The sequence below is a fragment of the Athene noctua genome, chromosome 4 (genome assembly GCF_965140245.1).
Source record: "Athene noctua chromosome 4, bAthNoc1.hap1.1, whole genome shotgun sequence".
NCBI lineage: Eukaryota > Metazoa > Chordata > Aves > Strigiformes > Strigidae > Athene > Athene noctua.
Window position 1 is genome coordinate 68,093,077 of NC_134040.1, and position 21,799 is coordinate 68,114,875.

General features: G+C 37.9%; 1 protein-coding gene across 1 annotated transcript; it reads left to right on the forward strand.

The window, feature by feature from the left end:
* The first annotated feature begins 10,262 nt into the window (after window positions 1-10,262).
* TDO2 (tryptophan 2,3-dioxygenase) lies at window positions 10,263-21,760 on the forward strand. The gene is made up of 12 exons (XM_074905665.1): window positions 10,263-10,316; window positions 10,682-10,787; window positions 11,908-11,998; window positions 12,850-12,920; window positions 14,651-14,778; window positions 16,418-16,604; window positions 17,806-17,913; window positions 18,860-18,971; window positions 19,096-19,153; window positions 19,678-19,757; window positions 20,329-20,419; window positions 21,607-21,760. The coding sequence occupies exons 1-12, from the start codon at window positions 10,282-10,284 to the stop codon at window positions 21,758-21,760; spliced, it is 1,221 nt and encodes a 406-aa protein (XP_074761766.1). The 5' UTR covers window positions 10,263-10,281.
* The last annotated feature ends 39 nt before the right edge of the window (window positions 21,761-21,799 follow it).

Below are 21,799 nucleotides of genomic sequence, written 5' to 3' on the forward strand. Positions count from 1 at the left end.
GGTAAGGATAAAATAAACTCTTCACATCCCCTCTCTGATCTGCAGGGGATGGGAATGGCTGCTGCTTCTTTCATTTACTCTCTTAGTAATGGTCCAGTTGATTGCTCACAATGTCCTTGGGTTATCAGGTGTATTAGCCTGGCCCCTCAGTGCCTCACTGTTTGTTTGCTGACTGTTTTCTGGCCGTGTTGTTTAAGCTATAAGCTGCAAGGTAAAGCACTGGACTCCATTTAGTCATCCCTGTGTGACAAGCAGATTTCTCACTCAGCTTCAATCCCAGCTCTGTTTGTCACTTTTGCCTCACTGATGAGGCTCTCTGCTGGAGCAAGCTTTGCACAGCACTTGTGTTCATTCAAGCAGCAAAGTGCTTAACAGTAAACTGGTTTTCAACATCTGTATGTAACTCAACCACATCTAATGCGCTGCTGAGCAGTTGTTTGCAGATCCGTTGCGTCCTATTAATGCAAACCACTCTAATTCACAGAACCCCGACAACGCCTCTTGCTTGAGTTGCTTGAGTTCTTAAAGCAAATTATGTCGGTCTTTTATACCGTGCGCACGCTATTAAGTACAAACTGTAGGTTGCTCTCTACACGACAATACAATTCATCTTACCTTTTTTTAAAAAAAATCTGTGACTTGATGTCTCACAAAGAGTCTTTATGCTTATATAATACTTCAGATGAACATGACTTGTGTTTTCTGATTGTTTTATCCAAAATAAATGAATTTTTAAAACTTTCTTTTATGGTTGTTTTACATTAATTCTTAAGCAAACACTAGGGGGCGAAGACCAACCATCTTGTAATTGTTCATCTTTCCCAAATGACTTGCACAAATAGCTTTCAGATTATAAATAGGTCATAGGGAGCTTGGTTTGTCCGCTCACTCCTTGTAGTGTGTATGTGGTTATCTAAACAGCCCATTCCCTACTACTTAATGCAGTAAAGGGCAGGAAAACTGACCAATGACAGAAGTGGTCATGATTCTTTGTATTCATATGTATTGCAAATTTTGTGCTCAATGTTATTTGAAGTCAGTCCTCATTGCTGCTCAGTTCTTCTTTTATGGTGCTAACAAAAAAAAAAAAAATAAAAATGCTGTACCCCAGCATAACTACATAGCTATTTGCTAAGACAAATACATAATGTGTTTCTGATAAAGTTGTTGCTTTATAGCCTAGTTGCAGTAAAATGTCTTGTAGGAATTCTTATGGGCTGCTGAGTAAAAACGCATACATACACACACACACAAATATCTATTCAGTGCATATTTAACTTTCATTACACGATGTCTTTTTTCCAGAAAATGTCAAAGTGTTTCCTTCTTCAGTGCATAAAACTCTGTAAGTGCTTTCTCGACATTAATGCTTCTTATAACATTTTGTTTAGCTCTTTTTAAATAAAAGCTTCTCAAATATTATCTCATCTTAAGACAGAGCAAGTAGTGCATTTGCTAACACAGCAGACTGCACATACTTATACTAAATCCATACAAAAATAGCAAAAAAAGAAAAACAGAGCAGGAAAAATAAGTGACCATCATCTGGACTGTTACAATGTATTGTCATTGCCATTTCGTGGCAAGTGTTGGGATAAGTGGAAAATGGTAACTAATTGTGTATGCAAGCATCTGTGTTGCTACTTCCTTCAAAGCAGATACATCAGTGGATTCAGCAATGGGGAGGGGGGGGGCGGGCTACAGGAGAAGGTGCTCAAAGAGAGTTTGATGACTCATTGGATCTGTCTCTGCATCGAGGCAGAATCAACTGAATGGAGAAATCATAAGCTCTCATCAATGTTTTCTAGTGCTCTACAGATAATAGAAATTTATTTTTTGTTTTCTGATGTCGGTGTTATCTTGCCATAATTTAAACTGGTTACTCCTTTTCCCGTCCCCTTGTATCTAGAAAATTATTTATTACTCCTTCCTTTGAAGGAAAGGTTTTTATCACTTTTCCCCCACAATCTTCTAGTTATCCAGGTCAAGTATAATTCTTTCCATCTCTCTTAATGGGCCATATTTTCTACATCAAACATTCATTGTCTTTGCCATTCTCTTCCGAGTGCTTTCCAAGTGGTCTTCATTTTTCTTGAAGAGTGGTGCCCAGGATAAAACACAACAGACAAATTCTTTCTGATACTGAATGGAAAGGAGGGTTTCCATGTCATATAGAAAGTTTCCATTAAAAAAATTCAGTATAAAATTTGCACTTTTCACAGTTTTGCCTTTCGTTCCTTAACATGTTATTTTTTTGTTTTGTTTGTTTGTTTGTTTTAACTGAAACATACAGATAATTTCTAAATAATTCTTTTTTTGCTAGTTTGGTTATCACAACTGAAGTTCAGAAGTACTGCTCTCTACATTACAGAAGCTGCACATTATTTATTTCAGTGCATTAAGACAATTTTGAATTCTAGCCCCCATCTGTCAGCATGCCATTATACCTTCCAGACTTTGTCAATTAAAGAAGTGTATTCCATCATCCAAGCCATTAATGATAACACTGAATAGCATCAGATTAGCAAATTGATATCAGCGTTTGTCCTGAACCAGCCCTTTGCACTTGCTATAGCTAGCTGTACCATGGAGTAAACAGCAGCATGAATTGAACCACGTGGAGGCACGGGGGTAGATTATGGCTCCAGATTTTGACTTCATTGTACCTGACTGGTAACCAGGATTCAGGTGTTTGGGAGGGAAGAAACAACAGCTGCCTTGTAAAGAATTGCACCTTGCAATGTGTGGCTGCAAGGCATTAAAAGAGAGTAGGTTTGCCTTGGGGCAACACCGTGGCATGTATTCAAGAGATGTTGTTTTTCCTAAGTTTATAGATTGGCTGATGTTGATACATTTCATCAATGTAAAAAAGTAGTTTTGGCAATAGCCGTGAGGAAACGTTTTCTCCATAGTTGGGAAATAATTATCAGTCAGAACATGAGGAAAATAAATTGTTCCTCTGGGACGTTTTAGAGAGCAGGCTGCTTTACTGCTGGCGTACAGCTTGCAGACAACCCATGAAAGCACAGTCAGCATGAATGCTGTATATTTAGAAAATACACGTGTAGGAGAAACTGGTGGTAAACTAAGAAGAGTTCCTTTTTAAGCACAGCTTGAAGCAGAAGATTTGGTACCATCATTAAGAGGGTCAGACACTGTGCGATGTGAAAGAGATTCTGCTGTATTCTGCTGAGCCACAAATGGTAGACAGGAGTGGGGGGATTGTGCTGGGACATGTGAAACATAAATGGAAGTTAAAGGTATGTGGGGAAGTGACGACACAGTTCTTGGTGTTTAAGAAGTAGAACAAATACGATATTTAACAACAAAAAAAATCCTTGCAGCACTATCTCTTCTCTTTGTTTGTAGTTTGCAAGACCTTGAGCTCTGTTCCTCCCCCAAGTACAAATGTCTGATTGGATTATTAATATTGCATCAACTTTAAACTTGTTTGTTTTAGTCTTGAGTCACTTAATTTTATTTTTCTTAAAGCTGTTAATTTCAAATGCTAACTAAATAGCAAATCCAGTTTTGAAAAATCACAACACACTCATGTTTTGGTGCCAAATCTTCTCCTCTTCACCTTCCTTTTATGTGTCTTCACCCACCTGTCTGTCTCTTGTTATATTACTAAACTGGCTAGGAAAGTTATTTTTCTGTTCAGTGCTTGTTTAACAACCAGCACAGTGAGGTACTGACTTAGGCTACTGGGTGCTTCACCTGTGCAATCTGAGTTGCACCTTGACAACAAAAACCTACCAGTAGCTGCTGTACTGCATTTCACTATTATTGTTGTTGGTTTGATGTCCAAGAGACAAGTTCTTTAATCATTATAATTTTATGGAACTAACAATGCTCACATCTATACATGAAAAATATATTTTCCTTTTGAATGCTTCATCTCAAAAAGGTCACAACAGAATCTGCACAAGTGCAGAAAAGGGTGACGGGGACTATAAAGGTACAGTATAGTTATTTCTCACAAGCTCATAAGTCATGACAGTACAAAACAGAAATTAAAATTACTTGATTATTTGGCAGGAAGTTTGAAACTAGCACAGGGAAATATTCTTTCATGTGATATGCACTTCAGTTACAGAACTCATTGCTGCAGGCTGTGGATTCACAGAAGGGTTATGAAGTGCAAGGAAGGACACAGGTGTCCTAGGAAGTTCTGGACTATCAACATTGGAAAGTTATATGAATATACTAGGGAAATTATCTCACTGTAATTGTCTTTTTTTTTTTTTTTTTTTTAATGAATGTTTTGTTCTAATAGCTCTTCCCAAGACATCTGCTACTTTCTACTAGAAACTCTTCAGCATGGTGTGACCTACTTGGATCTTTTATCCAACTCCAGCCACTGTTAAGTAGATAAAAGCCATCTCTGCTGGATAATTCCTACTCTAATTCATAGAATCATAGAACAGTTTGTGTTGGCAGGGACTTTAAAGATCATCTAGTTCCAACCCCCTGCCATGGGCAGGGACACCTTCCACTAGCCCAGGTTGCTCAAAGCCCCGTCCAACCTGGCCTTGAACACTGCCAGGGAGGGGGCAGCCACAGCTGCTCTGGGCAACCGGTGCCAGTGTCTCACCATCCTCACAGTGAAGAATTTCTTCCTTATATCTAAGCTAAATCTATCCTCTTTCAGTTTAAAATTTACCTCTTGTCCCATCTCTGCACTCCCTGATAGACTCCCCATCTTTCCTGCAGGCCCCCTTTAAGTACTGGAAGGCCGCTATAAGGTCTCCCCGGAGCCTTCTCTTCTCCAGGCTGAACAACCCCAACTCTCTCAGCCTGTCCTCACAGGGGAGGTGCTCCAGCCCCCTGATCATCTTTGTGGCCTCCTCTGGACTGGCTCGAGCAGGTCCATGTCCTTCTTATGTTGGTGTCCCCAGAGCTGGACACAGCACTGCAGGTGGGGTCTCAGGAGAGTGGAGTAGAGGGGGAGAATCCCCTCCCTCGACCTGCTGGTCACACTTCACTGGATGCAGCCCAGGATATAGTTGTCTTTCTGGGCTGTGAGTGCACATTGCTGGCTCATAGTCAGTTTTCCATTCAGTAATATCCCCACATTCTTCTCTGCAGGGCTGCTCTCAATCCACTCATCTCCCAGCCTGTATTTGTGCTTGGGATTGCCCTGACCCATGTGCAGGACCTTGCACTTGGCCTTGTTGAACTTCACGAGGTTTGCATGTTCCCACCTCTCAAGCCTGTCTGGGTCCCTCTGGATGGCATATCCCTCCCTCCAGTGTATCGACCGCACCACACAGCTTGGTGTCGTTGGCAGACTTGCTGATGGTGCACTGAATCCCACTGTCTATGTCACCAACAAAGATGTTAAACAGCACCAGTCCCAATACCCACCCCTGAGGAACATCACTTGTCACTGCTCTCCACTCCAACATTGAACTGTTGACTGCAACAATTTGAGTGCAACCATCCAGCCAATTCCTTATCCACCAAGTAGTCCATCCATCAAATCCATGTCTCTAAATTGGAGACAAGGATGTTTTGCGGACAGTGTCAAATGCTTTGCACAGGTTCAGGTAGACAAGTCCCAGGTAATTCCGGGACAACAGTGTTGGGAAGCTTCATACGTCACTTGTTTGTAGCAGGCTTCCAAGCTCTTTGTTCAAGTTAATGAACATTGGAAAAACAAATTGATTTGTGATGATTTTGTAATCAGAATGAGAGTTTGAGCAGAGGAATGGGTGGCACTGCCCAAACAATTTGTGTGTGCATTTTTTCTTCTCCATAAGTGGTTTCATGTAGGATAACATGAGATTTGGCTTAGGTGAACAGTTTGCTTCTAATTTTGTAGGAGAGAAGAGTCTTCTTGGATTCATGACAATACATAGGAGGTAATTCTTCCTTTCCTGTCCTTATCAGACTAATGTTTTAGACATAGAGCCCCACACAGTAAGAACATAGAGTCTCTTGGCTCCAGCTGTATCTAGAAAATACACTACAGGCCACCTCTGCCTTACATCAAATCTCCTCTTCGCCAGGCTAGAGAGCGGTTCCCTTTTTGTTCATATGAATCACTTCTCTCAGTCTGAGTAAGTTCAGTTTGTCTCTGCTCTGCAACCCTGTTGCTGCTGAGATAAGAAAAGCTAGCCCAGCCACGCCATGTCTACTTGAGGAAGGGGAGGTAAACAGAAAGGGGACGAGGGTCGATTAAAAAGAGTGCTCAACAATTCCCATGCTTGGTCATAAAGGTCATGATAGTTCATTTGAAGGCCACAAAGTACAGTTCTGGGAAGATGTGTGGGTTTTTTTCTGCTGTGTTTAACTGTTTGTCTTGTATTTAGCCCAGTCACAAAACAGAATATTCTCACCAACTGCTGAAGGTTAGAGTTCTTTGATATCTTTCTGGGATGAACAGAAGTCTTTCTGTCTGACTTCCACGCTTTAGAAGTAATTAAATAAAAGATCAAGGACACACAGACACTCTTGGTTTTCACAGCCTTGCTTAGCCATCCACAGCATGAATAGCAAGTTTTGTGTGTGGTTACATCTGCTTCTATGTGGTTCTGGGTGTTCAGCATGAAAAAGGAAAATGATGGTGCTTTCTGTGGAAAAAGTACTACTGTCAGTTAAAATTAAGGTTATATTTTGCTTTCAGATATATTCACATAGGTAAGAGCTTTTTTCAGTCAAGACTCATTTGTGATTATACTAATATAAAGAGATGTCAAAGCAGCTGTAAAATCTGTGTCAGGACATAAAGGCTGCTCAAACCATTCAAACGTAAAATCAGATCCCTACAGCAAGTCCCAGATTTGAGCAGCATCACAGAAGTACATTTATTCCTAAGGGTTTCTGCAGCAACACCAGAGTTTAAGGCTCCGAGTTGATCCAAACCTGAGGTCTCTTTTAATCTGTGCTATGATCAACGCTGATAACAGACAATTTCATAATCAGGTAGCACAAATAACTTTAAAAAATTTTTTTTAGTACCAAGTTCATTACACACTTGTGAAGCCTTACTGAGATCAGATGAAGACAGCTAGTAAGATGCATGAATGATAGCTCTGCATTGTCTATGGTTTTATTTCAGGGGTTTTCAAGTCCCCATTAAGACCTCTTTTTCCACTGATCTTGGATAGTTTTATGTCTGACAGAATGATTAAAGCACAGAATTCAGCTAATATAAGATTAAATGTCCTTAAATGAATAGTTGCAATAATATTATCCATAATATTACCCAGGTCTTCAGGAAATGGTCAGTCTGCAGAGCTTGCCCTGGCTATATATGCAATGCAGGTCAGAAATACCAACTTTAAGTTCCATACTTGTTTTTGCTCCTCTCTATAAACCATGAACACAGTGGTTTCATTTTTGTTTGCTTGCTTTTGAGGCAGGGCAGGAGAGAGGTAAGGCTTTTGCTCAAGAGGTTAACATGAAGCCACTTCCAACATTCCTAATTTTCAAAGTGAAACATGGACTGTTAAATTACTGCAGCATCAGATCAGACTGATTGAATTTACGCATATTTTAGATTGAATGTTTATTTCACTTGGGGTTACCTATGAGAGATAGAGAGACCAAATTATTTCTGGTTTGTGTGTAAAATCAGAGAGTTCATAGACTTTGCCTGGTAAACATGGATTTGCAAGGATACATCCTCACTCTACAAAGTATATATAGAGTACATACAAAGTATAGAGTATATATTTTAGATACTAAAACCATTTTTAAACAAACTCACTAGGTAGTCTTTTTTCCTTAAACATATTTGGGTTTTGCTTCTCATAATAATACAGAACTTGAGCTTACTATCTTCCTTCTGCATTGTGTATGAAAGTAACAGCTTACTTTTCATTATCTCTGTCCTGGAAAGGAATTGTTAAATTGTTGGGGATTTTCTAGGATCTGAGTGAATATTTTGATAACAGTGTTTCATGTATTGACTGCACTGCAAAAAATATTTTTGTTTCTTATTTTAAATTAAAGCATGATGTTGTACAGACATGGTTAGAGGAATGTGTTTGTTGCCCAAGTGTGGGCTTGAAACAAACTGCTTGTGCTTCCTTTTTCCAATGTCTTTGCATTTCTGATGATTTTGACAATCATATTTTTGAATCCTCTCATGTATATCATAAGATTCTTGGTTGCTAGTGAAATACAAGAGGAACTGATGGAAAGGCAGATATTGGTGATGAAGGACTCAGGGACACTTGGGAATGTTCTTTCAGCAGGAGGGTCCTGGGGATAGCCAAGCTTTCAAAATGCACTAGTGCAAGAGGGTTTAACAGGAGAAAGTGAACACGCTCATCAAGCAAGAGCGATGAGTAGCGCGTACGTTTCATTTGGATTGGCAGGTTTCAGAAGTCCTACTAGGCTGATGGGTTTTAGGTGGAGGTTCTTTGAGACCAATCAGCTATCAAGTCCCTAAACAGAGAGTTCAAACATGCTGGGAATACTGGAAATAACTTTCTAAATCGTTGTAGTCTGGCTGATTTATTTGATTGACTGAAGCTTCTCTGTTGCTGAATCAGAAGAGGAGTTGGTATAGTGCTTGGTTCAGATAGTATCCTCAGCTAGATTTTGAGTGAGTTTGGTAACCCTGGACTGATTAAGGGTAGTATTACTTCCCAAACAGGGAGTTAATGTTTTTTTAAGCACAGTTTGAAAGGGCTCTGATACTTCAAAGTCCTTTGCCTACTGGGCAGGCAATGTAAAGGTTGCGAATTGGAGACCATTGCTCTAGAAGTTTATAATTCTCTGTCCCACAGAAGAAACTAAAACTGCACAAGAAAAGCGATAGCAATTTTTTTGTTGAGGTTGAGTTCAATATTTTTCAACTGTCCTTATTTTTATGAGGTTCACACTCTTTCTTTGCTTGTGCTATGAGAAAAGGTAATAGAAAGTTTGATTTCACTGTGGAGGCTCAGTCTGGATGTTTCAGGTGAAAATTTATAGAAATGACAAGATAAACCTTCCTTGTCCATGACTTTGAGATCTGTGGATGTGAGAGATTAATACATTTGTAACCAAGCTGTTTGAGTGCAAATGGGATGGTGAAAGGCAGAGTTTTCAACATTTAATTTCTGATATATGTGCCCATGCAGAGTTTTCACTTTCATCTCTACTTGCCTGCACCCTGAGCAGAGGTATAGATGTGTGTGGTGAGAGGATTATTTTCCTCTGTCAGGTTTTGCATCATGAAGAGCACCCTGACCTTGCTTGATGGGTTCCTTCAGTGGAGTCCTACTTTTCTTGTGGCTCAGCTTAGTTTTAAGTTAATATTTGTATACATTGACATATGGCACCTGGCTGAGCAGCGTGTACATCCCATCATCCACGTACTGTGTATGACTTTTTTTGTGAGCCACCTACTCTTAAGTGACTAGAACAACTGAAGCTACAACTCAGACACCACTAAGTGGAGTAAATCTTGCAGAGAGCAAATGGTCTAGGGTCACAGGGGCCTTGTAACTTTGTTTGCAGTAAAACTGAGCATTAACTTTTTTTTCAGAAGAGGCTGGCAGGCAGGAAAAAAGTGCACACTAGTTACACGTTACTTCATTGTGTGTTAAGCTGATGATTAAACAGAATTGAGTAACGTTTGTCAATAAATGAGAGTGAAACTTTTGTGTGAGGAAATAAAATTACAAAATTGTTATGAATTAAATCACTGGAAAAATAGCATGAGATGTACATGATTCTTTTTAGTTAATTTTCTTAATCTGTGTGCCTTTTTTGAAAGTATGTGTATTACTTAATATCTCTTAAAAGCATTCAGGCTGACATAGAAATATGTTCTCCCTCCCTTCCCCTTCCCTTTCCATGTTTCATTTTTTTGAACTTGAAAGTATTTTGATATCTTGATACAAGGGACTGCAAGTTAAAAACCTACTTTAACAATTCCTGAACTAAATATTGACTTTTTCTCACACAGAGAACTCTCATTGACTTACCCCGTACACCAGCCTTGATCTCCAAAGAAGCAACTGGCAGAAACCTTGCATTAAAAAGCACAAAAAGTGTGTGCCACAGGACAATGCAAGTGTGACAGCCATTCCTGTTTTGACTGACTAAAAAAACCCCACAACCTGGAGAGCCAATAACACATGAACTTATTGACCTTTGTGCCACGATAATTTCTGTACTTATTGAATAGCGGGGATGGGCTGAGGGCTAAGGAGGAGAATTTGGGGGTTGGCCTCAGCCGTGAGGTAAGGTCACATATAAGGCAGCTGCAGCAGATTTGAGAACACTAACGGAGTATATTCCCTGGTGTGCAGCTCAGCGAGTTTGGATCCTGGAAGCATGAGCGGGTGCCCCTTCGCAGGGAACAATTACCTGTGAGTCCCTCATCCTTGGGTTTTGCTTCATAATGTCAGTTCAAATGATATAATGTTAATGTAAAACATGAAAGCTCAGAGAGGAATTAATGATTATCCACAAATAGACAACTGTAGCTATCACTAAAGGAAAAGAGACTGTATAAGAACTTGTCTGAGCATTTGTTATTTGATGGACTAGATGCAATGCTACCAGCTGTTACTGTGACAGGAGGTTATTTCAGGTGTATTGTTTTTCTCAAAAGCCTGCTTTAGTGTTCAGTTTCTCAAAACAAAGCATTGTTTGAATTGTAGATGCATCTGTTAGAAAAAAAGACAGGTACATTCATAGTTCTTCAATTAAATAGTTTATATATTCTTCCTAGATTTAATTTTAACAAGCTATCTTTGGAAGACGAAAAAGATGACAAATCACAAGAAGGGATAAATAAAGCCAGCAAAGGTGGACTTGTCTATGGAGACTACCTACAAGTAAGTTTAAGGATTTCATATTTACTGCCCTGGTCATTCTGAAGGCTTGAGCCAGGACCTGTGATAGATGATTCTCACAGCAGTCAGCCAGTCACTAAGACAGGTCTCCAAGTGCCCGTCATCTACCTGAGCTTTCCAGTGTAGTCATGGTCTCAGCTGGGGTGGTGCAGGTGGAGTGTGGGATGGCTTCTTAAACTGCTCGGAAGCTGGATATTTGGGGGGTTTTGGTGGGGAATTACTTATATTGGTAAACCTAAACTCTGAAGTGGTGCACCACAAAAGGCTTTCTTTGGTCTGACAATCACCACTTGGCAATTTTTCCATGTCAGCAGGCCATGTGCAACTTCCCCGAGTTATTGCATGAAAGCGCAGAATATTTGGCTGGAAAAATATATTGCAGAAACCTAAAGGGGGGCTGATGACTAAGGGGAACACAAAAACCCCCGAAACAAAAAACTGCAACAACTAGAAGTAGTTAAGAAATAAGTAAAAATAAATTGCCATAAGTAATATAAGAATCCTGACTTTTTTTTTGGTGACAGCATGAACTGAAGTGAGCGGAATTACTCTGTGCTTGTGAACAGAAGACTGATTTGTTGATATACTATATAGAATCTGGCAAAGATTTCTTTTAAAACAGCTACGATTAGATTGTAAATTTGACTCAGTAAAAAAATTAGTAATGTCAGAACTGAAATAACTAGTACAGCCTCAAATCAGAGCCTCTGTGCAAATGTTGTTGCATGATTACACAGAATTCTACTATAGGAATTCTGTTTTCATGGAGCAAAACAGTATAGTTGTAAAATTTGGAAAACATGCTGGATATTTTGTTTTCTCTTTTTTTAGAATTAAAAAGATCTTTAAAATTATTTTCCAAACTTTATTACTTGGGGTATCTAAATGGTTCATTTTAGACAAGATTTTTTCAAAATTAAAAAGTAAAAGTGATAGCTGAGACCATTTAGTCTAACTTTTGATGCCACCTGGAATATGAGGCCTTTATATATGTATTTTAAAAAAAAATATTATCCTTAAATATTAGTTATACACAGTAGGATTACCATTTCTAACAGCAGAATTGAGAGCTTTACAGAACAGTCTCATCTTTATTTTTAAGCTGAACAAAATATTGAATGCTCAAGAACTTCAGAGTGAGAAGAAAGGAAAGAAAATCCATGATGAACATCTTTTTATTGTGACACATCAAGGTAAGTGTTTGGGAGGAGTTCAGTGGTGTTTGACTGGTATTTTTGCGACAAGGAGTTACTCAGTGCTGAAACAGTCAATACACAATTTGTTTTCATTTTAGACACAATCACTACAATTGCTCTGTCTTTTATCTGCATTTATATTTGTATATATCCCTATATCATTTGTAAGGCTGTAATCAACTCTATCCTTATGAAGCCATAAGTATAACCTTTGGATTTGGTAATCCAAGATTTGGATGGATCTGTTTCTGGAGAAATTAAGGTGGTTAAATTATTTCCCTGTCTGAGTAATAGGCTGCTATGCAGTTTATTGTAGGCAAATTTTGTATGTTGGCTTGTGCCTTCTCTGAAACTTCAGTTCAGTTTTAACCATCCAGAGGCTGACTAGAAGCCAGCATTCTGGTTATGTTCTTCCTAACTGGCAGTATCTATATGTTTTGCAGGCAGTGGCCTAATGATATTTTCCTGTTATTGACAGGAAAAATGTAGATGACATAAAGACTGTAAGCAGCTCTGGAGTTAGCTTTTATTGGAGTATCAGACCTAGATTTTCTCTTTCCTCCTTTTGTAATGAATGTTCTGTACATCAAATATCTGATGTGTAAACCATGCTTAAAAAAATTCTGTCACCTTTCTTGACACTAGTTTATTTAGTGTAATAGTTTAGGTAACGAACAGCATATTGTAACAGATAATACATTTGTGTATCAGCATGTTTTTGCACCCCAGCAGTGTAAAAGTAGGCTATTCGTTTCAAATCAAAAGGTAAGAATTTTACTTCTTCAATGCTATGAAGAAAAAACAAAGTAATGTTGAAGTTAATTCTAATGATGCCTTTCTTGTTGCAGCTTATGAACTTTGGTTTAAGCAGATTCTGTGGGAAATGGACTCTGTGCGGGTGATCTTTCAAAATGGCCACGTAAGTTTAAAGCAAATATTAATTTTGGGAAAATGCAGCACTTTCTTTTGCCTCCTGCCTTCCAGCCTGATATGTTTGGGTTTACTAAAGCAGCATGTGCTCTTTTTTTTTTAATAACAGCATCCAAAAAAAACCATTGAAATTTGTCTGAGTGGCTCTTATATCTTGATAGTACAAACATTTGGTCAGCAAAATCATATTTCCTCCTGAAAACGCCTTTTGCGTAGATCATTCTCCAAGCCCAGTTTGATTGACAAAAATATTCTCATACTCTCCTACTAGTACTGAATAACAACAGAAACTTGGGAATATTCTACCGCAGAAAAAGCATGCTCAGAGGCAAAACTGGAAACCAGAGGCCTCACAGGTTCTTTTATGTTGAAAAGTCACTTTTGCCTTTGTTCAATTTTTTGAAGTCTACATACTATATCCTTCCATCCAATATCTGCTATATGAAAGGAAAACTCTTTTCAGTAGTTATTATTAAATCCAACAGAAAAGCAACAATCAAAATCACAGTGTACAATTGTATGAGAACTTCTGAAAATTACATATATAACAGTAATATTTTCAACATCTCTAAACATTTGCCCAAAGCTAAACACACTTCGTAATAATCGATAACAAAAGAAAACTCCTGACCTGATACTACATCCACAGAAAAAGGCTGAATGCATGTAATTTGAAATACCTTGAATAATATAATAAACTTGTATATACAAAGATAATTTGAAACTAGACCAGACTGAAAGAAGGAACCTTTTTATCATAATGTCCAATGAAAGTGTTCTCTGTTGTCCTCCACATTCATAATTTTGTTGGCTTTTTCATTGAACATTATATCAAATTATAACTGATCAAAATCACTTCTTAAGCAGAATGATTTTTCATTATTTATTTTTGTGAAAAATGAAACATTGCGTATAATCAGAATTTGAAATGTCAATGTTATGGTTACATACACAGCCAGTGATTAAGGAAATGGTTATCATCTTTCATTTTGGTAGTTTGATTGTTTCCTGGTTGCATGCCCAGGTCTTAGAGAGACATTTAATCTCATTGAAACTAACGGGAATTTTAGCAGACTCCTCTGCAGACAAAGTGTTCAACTTAGCCAGAAGAGAGCTTCTGTGTTTTCCATTTAATATTTTCTGTTTCCCATCAGATGCAGTCTTCTCTGTTTTCCTCTGCTTGCTAATGCACATCTCTGATGAACAACTTTTTAGATGTGCTCTTTTGCTGATCTCTCAAATTATTCTGCTTCTCAACTTTTAAGTACTTTCCACATCTGCCTTGTTCCTTCATAATAATAGAAATGATTATAGAAGTGATTATAATAGATATAATAATATAATTATCATATTATATAATATATCATTAAAGTTATAGTTGTAATCATTGGAAATGATCGTGATATAAATGATTTTGGTCTGGAATTTAATTTCTGGTGGTGACTTTTATTTCAGTCAAAGATATAGAAAAAAACCTACCCATATATATTTGCCCTAGTTGTATCATCAGTCAGAGAAAAACGGATTTTAATCTTTGAGAATTATAGTTTCAGTTAAAAATGGGCTCTCTATTCAGTATGAGATTCTGCTGCTATGGATTTCACATGGAGAGGACTTGGGAACCATAGTGATGTTCAACAGTGAAAAGACCTGAAAAAAATAGGTAGGATATAAAGAGAACACCATTCTCTCTGTTTATGATATGTATTTTTCCTACAGGTAAGAGATGAGAGGAACATGCTGAAGGTTATCACTCGAATGAACAGAATTTCAATGATTCTGAAATTACTTGTTGAACAGTTCTCAGTTTTGGAAACTATGACTGCCTTGGACTTCTTTGATTTCAGGTAAATACTTACTGTTCCTGCACAGTAATCCATGAGCTGGTAATTCCCATCCTTAGAACTGATTGTGAATTTTGCATGTGCCCTGGCAGCTGGTAGTACGTGCATCATTCAGCAAGGTGAGAGCATACCTTAGAGAGGCAACCCTGATATTAGAGTGCAAGGGTCAGTTACGAAGTTGAGCATGAGTCCGGCATGTTCTGCAAAGAAGTACAAGTTAATTGCTGATGTTTATGTGTGGTGCTGCTGGATGGTTTCAGAGTAAAAAGGTAAAACAATAGAAATAGCTCACGGTTCCGTTAACAATTTACTTGAAACTTACCACTGCACAGTTGTAGCTGCATTCTGTGGCAAATGAGAGAAGTGCTTGGGTGAGAGAAATGCACTTTCTGTAGATTATTCTACCGATATTTCAGCTGTCTTGGTTTGCCTAGTGTTTCCTTGCTTTGTGTTTTCAGTGGGTCTGTAGCGCTGGGGGCTTCAAGTGGCTGAAGGAAGCATTACTGTCTCTTCCTTTTCCCCAATAACTTTTGTTCTCCACTAGCTGCCCAATGTATTGCTGGGCTGGGTGGTTGGTAGCTCTTCTGCCTTCTGCCCAGGCTTTCTTTGGGATCCCTTGGCTTGCCTCACTTCTCCCATGGCATTTCTGTTTCTTCCCTCCCTTCAGGTAGGCCCTTCCACTACACTACCACGTGTGAAAGCTTTATCCACTGTCTGCCTTCCTGTTCTTGTTCTGGTTGTGTCATGACCTGTCTGGCTTGTGACCTCAGTGCTGTCTAGCATCCACTTGTGCATTGTTTTAGCAGCCTTTCTTTTCTATCCTTTAATGTTCCCTAATTAAAAAGCACATGAAACTACAGGTTTGCTTCTCTTGGAAGTCTGAAACATCTGTATCATCTAGCGTTATACTAAAGCAGAGGAAACCCATCTGTTTTGACGCATTTTTGATTCTGCTTTTTAATAATATACTGTCATTTGATAAGCAAAAATAAGATCAAATCAATGGTCTGTTTCTGCCAAATCTTATATTTGCAATTCAAAGTGCATTAGAATTATCTAGCAATCTTGGATTTCAGATTACTTTTATTAATTTTTTTTTTTTTCAGCATGGTCACGTTTTTTAACTCTGAAAGAATCCCATTATTGAATCTCTCAAATGAAACTCACTGAATGGTTTTCTGAATATTATTCTATTGTATACATAGCAATTATTCTGTATAACAAGCCTCTTTAAAACACATTAATTGGCAGTTTAATAATGTGGAAATTTTTGTAATAGCTATTTGGGGTGAAGCTGCTTATTCTGTCTGGAAAAGAAAGGATATTCACTGACGTTTCCTCCTGTACATCACACAGACAAAGCTGCAATTTTAAAACACAGTACAAACATAAGTGTGTGTCTGTATCTGTGTACATACAAACAATATATAGCTGGAAAATTAAATGATACATACATTACATACTAGATACACAGTAGTTGCATTAAAATAGCTTGTTTTTCTTAATTGCAATCATGTAAAAATGCTGATACCTATTTGATATTCAACTGTGAAAATATGAATTTTTTCTATTTTATTGAGAACCCAATCGCTGTAAAATAATATCCTGAATTTTTATATCTTCTTTTCTTGTCTTCCCAAAGATATTACCTAAGCCCAGCCTCAGGTTTTCAAAGCCTTCAGTTTCGCTTGCTAGAGAACAAAATTGGTGTTCCCCAAAGTCTGAGAGTCCCCTATAACAGAAGGCATTATCGTGATAACTTCAAGGGACAGGATTATGAACTACTGCTTAAATCAGAGCAAGAACCAACGCTACTGCAACTCGTGGAGGTAATAATGCTTCACTCTCCCCCATAGTGACAAACTCTTCTTCTTTGAGAGAAACAAGCATGCTGACAATTTTCCAGTCAGTTGTGTTTTGGATTCTTACCAAATTTCATATGAGAGAGAGTTAGTCATTAGTAAATCAACTGATTTTTTCACAGCATTGCCTTGTCTGAAAAGTCTGACTGTTAAACTAGTAAATTGCATTGTGGAAGTATGAGTCTAGAATATAAATGTACTGTTTCATTCACATTGTTTTTCATGATTATAAACCCTTTTTAGAAGAAAAAAAAATATTTCCACTGTTAGTGATGGCTATTAGAGAGGTTAAAAAAAGAAAAGGAAAAATGACAACTCAAAATGGAAAGGAGAAAAGATGTTTAACAAAGGTTTCATTATCACTTTCCTTGATATAATGACTCTGTCTCAGAGTTATGAATGACTCATGGTAATTTCTTTAACTCCCTTGTTGTTTTCATACACAAAATTAACATAACTTTCTAAAGAATAATGCCGTATAAACCTCAATAAAAGCATCCATTCTGATTAGCCCTATCCATTTGTCTAATGACACCTGATACAGTGTTAAAGAATTTTCTCTAGCTTTTCTTCATTTAAGACTTAAAGCTCTTGTATCTTTCAGATGAGGAGATAAATTAAGTGATCTCTGAAGGGAGGTTGACCATAAAGATTAGTATTTTTTTTTCCCTCCTAATTTCATTTCCATTATTACAAGGAAATCAGGGAGAAAGCTTTGCTAACTGCCAAGGAAATTTCTGTCTTGTATCATCACATATTGTGGTGTAAGTTAATGACAGACTGGTTGATCAGTATTCAGCTTGTCTGACATGACAAAAACTGGTCCTGTATCTTCTGGGATTTATCTTTACAATTATCCTATATATATGGAATAAGATTTCTTTCCTGTATCTGCAAGGGAGCTGGTTTTAAAGATACTCTTAGAATGAGAAAGATTTTGTCTTCCAACACTGGTCATTTAACATGGAACCTGTGAGTGTGTTTGCACAGCATCATTATGCAGGTATAAATCATCTACATGGACATGCTCACTCCAGCAATAAGCACCTCTACAGAATATTAAACCAGAACAACTGGTAGCAGTATAATTTATGTTGCTATAACCTGTAATTCTAGAGTAATGCACTTGCATTGTTAATGTTTGAACACATTATCATTATTATTAAAGGCATGGCTGGAAAGAACTCCGGGACTTGACGCAGAAGGATTTGATTTCTGGGGACAATTTGAAGTGAATGTTTTAAAAGGTCTAGAAGAGGAATTCGCCTTGGTGCAGGTACACAGTGATCTAGCTATAAGCAAAGACAGCTGGAAAAATGACATCCTGACAGGAATTTGACTTTTAGTCCACTCAGTTTCTCTCTCACTTCACTTAATCTTCAGCAGCCTCTGTCTGCAAGAAGCAGAAAAAACCTGAAAATTTTTCAGGAAACCTGGATAACTTTGTAATTTGACATCTAAGATGGTTTAAAGCATGTGATACATGGATGATTTTGATTGTGAAAGGATAGTATCAGTGGAACGGTTGAAACTGATTTTATTGAAACTGCAACTTCCCTTTTAGTTAGTACGTGCATCTACAGTTCAGAGTAAACACAGTGTTTAGGCCCCTGAGCTGTGGAATATGGAGTGTCACTACAAAGAGCCCATTTCGATTTAACGGTATGTGGTAATTTGCTGCTATGTGATCATTTGAATTGCACTGGGAAATAAATACAAGCAAATCCCTGAATATTGTAAGAACTGTAGCTTTAAGCACATTTTTAATGGAAAAAACACCATAAGAATGAATCAATTTCCTGAGATATCTGTTTACAACTTTCTAACTTATCTAAACCTTTTTATTTATAATTTTTCTTACCCATAGCTGTGCAAGGATGTCTTCTTTTTTCCTTGAAAAGAAATAATAAAATAATCAGACTTCAAACAAAGTCTAAGTGGTTTCAAGGCCTCTAGACCAAAAGAAAAGTGATAAGCTGCCAGTTTGTTTGAACATTCATTCATCTGGATTGTGTTGACAGCTATCTAATTGTACATTTTGTGGTAATTGTGTTTTTTTAAAGGACAGTGACTCATCTATCTTGTATGAAAAAACAGTTCTTATATTTAAGAAGTAAACTTACAGAGTATTTATGATGAAAATAGGAGTTACATCGTTGGTCATTCAAGTGCTTCATTTTCCCTACTGAATTCTAAACCAGCTTTTGTTTTAAATATCACAGGCCAAACCAGAATCAGAAGAAAAAGATGACTTATTATCTGAATTCCAAAAACAGAAAGATGTATTACTTTCATTATTTGATGAAAAACGCCACGAACACCTGCTTAGTAAAGGTACGTTGTATTTATGTATGTCAATATGCACTTTTAATTTTTCATACATGACATATATAATCACATAATAGCATTAAATTTGCAGAAGAATCAGTAACAAACTAAGGACACTTGCATTTTGCAGGAGAAAGACGGCTGTCTTACAAAGCACTGAAGGGTGCCTTAATGATCTACTTCTACAGGTAATGTTAGAACATATACCTTCAATGATTACTGGCAAAAGGAAAGGTGAAGGTTAGGGACATCAGCACAGTTTATTTAGGCTAGCATATGCCTTGGAATGTAATGTAGTCCAATCCTCCACAAAACCCCAGATTACTTAGATCCAACTGAAGGTCAGATTGGGCTGCTCAGGGCTATGTCCAGTTGAGTTTTGAACATTTTCAAGGATGGAGATTACATGGCCTATCTAGACAGCTGGTTCGTGTCTGACCAGATGTTGCTCATCAGATTGAAACTAGCAAATGCCTTGTTTGAATTGTTCAACGAAGTGTCCTAGACAGATTTAGAGTATTTTTCCAAGTATGAGTGAAAAGGCACAGGTCGAGACTTACATGGCAGAAGCATTTGTCATAATATCTACTGACATTTCAGTAGTAATTTAGGAAAAATATATGCTAAGTCACTATTAACATTGTTGAAGCACTGCTTTGAAAAAGACAAAATATCATAAGAGGTCTCATTGTCTTCTCTTTCATTTTCCAAGGGAGGAGCCTCGTTTTCAGGTTCCCTTCCAGCTTCTCACCTCCCTTATGGATATTGATGTCCTCATGACCAAATGGAGGTGTAAGTTTCACTTTTTGACCGTTACACTCCCTGTTTGAGATGCAAGTAAATTGTTGTTTCACCCTCTTTTAGATAAGTTATACCCAGAGTTTTAGAACTGAGCTTCTGAGTTCATCCTTTAGGAATGCCTTTTTTTAATTTGTAGTTTGGCCAAGATGAACAGCTTCTTCTGTGATCATTAGATATGTAGGTATAGCTATCACTTCTATGACATGCTTTAAGTTAGGTGAACAATTTTATTTAAGGGACAGGTATATATTTTCCAATGTCTCCCAAAATGCCATCACGATGTCTTCTTATGCAAACATTCCTTCTGCTCTATTAGGAGTTAATTCTGAATTGACAGAGCATAATAATGTATAATTAGTGTGTTCGTACTGTATTAACAATAATTTTATATTAGTTGACTGAAGAGTAGCATAATTAACTCCTGCATTGCTGAAGATCTAGTAGCTCTGCATCTCTGCAGGGATCTCTGTGTGATCTTTAATGTTTCAGCAATGCACCTTGATGTGACCCTTTGGTTATGTCTTAACACTGAACATATGCCCTGTCCTTTTGTATTCCTTAGATAACCACGTCTGCATGGTGCACAGAATGATTGGCAGCAAGGCTGGCACCGGAGGCTCATCAGGCTACCAGTATTTGCGCTCAACAGTGAGGCAAGAATAATGCGTTGACCCCACTACCTGCAATAATGCAGTTCATAGATTAATGCCAGGAGACGGATTTCAGACAGCTCATCAGAAGCCAGAGGGCTGTTGTTTCTCTCTTGGGATTCTGTCATTTCCTCCTGGCTGTTGTACATTCACTTAACAATTGGGTTGACGTATATAAATTCCAAGCCTTTTGGGGCAAAAAGAACTCCTTTTGACCTGTCATGCAAAGTGCCACATAAAATTGTCAAAGGATCTAGCAATAATGTTAATCCTGCATTGTTTAGTTTGTGTGCAAGCTAGCCCAAGTTAATGAGGTGATACATGCTGGAAGTGACTCCCAGCTACTGTGCAGCTGATGACAGTTTCTTTATTCCTTAACATGACCTCTAACTGTACAACCTAAGCTACTTCAATTCAGGATTGAATATATTCTTAAAGCTGATAGTAACTAATACTCTCAAGCTGCACAGGCAGCAATCAGAAACATGTTTCTTTCTGCTGGATGAAGCAGAATTCTTAAAAGGGATGTTTGGGGCCTGAGCACTCTCTGAATGGGTAGAACTTTTTTTACACAAAATCTGAGGATTCAGCTAGTTAGACAATTCACGCCTTCTAGCTGTAACTGTGTCCTGACAGTCCTGAACAACATTATGTCAAAAAGCACAAGGATATTTAGAACATCTTCCTCTAAGAGGACCTGCTTTGAGGTTTGTTTTCAAAGAGAAACCATATGTGGCTGGTGAATGCCATGTGTGGCTGTGGGCAACAGTTCCCATCACAACCATTGTAACAGAGGGGGGAACAAAAAGCCACAGATTGAATTCAAAGATTAAAGGTTCACTGTCTTTTTCAGCAAGCCTTCTCACACTTCCTTAATTTCAGGTTAACATTCTTCCTAGATAAATTCTACTTGCTATCTACAAGAGTGGAGGTCTGGAGATTATAGCCCACATGTTCTGCATTTTCAGGAGATAGATGTGACTATAGCAACCATATTTCCATTTTGAGTCTAATCTGCTATGCCCTAGAAACAGTTAGGATTGGATTTTTACTCTGGAATATTCAGGAGGAGGGTTAGTGCAGAAACCTTATTAAATAAATAAGAGAAACGAAACAATTCCTGAGGATTTTGAAATTATGGCCTTCTATACCAATACCACAGTATTAACTGTTCTGATTGTCTTTTTCAGTGACAGGTACAAAGTGTTTGTGGATCTGTTCAATCTTTCGACCTTTCTAGTGCCAAGACACTGGATACCAAAGATGAACCCAACCATTCATAAATTCCTTTACACAGCGGAATACTGCGACAGCTCCTATTTTAGCAGTGATGACTCTGACTAGCCTGCCTTTCTAGACTGGTTGCTGTAAAGCACTGCAGGA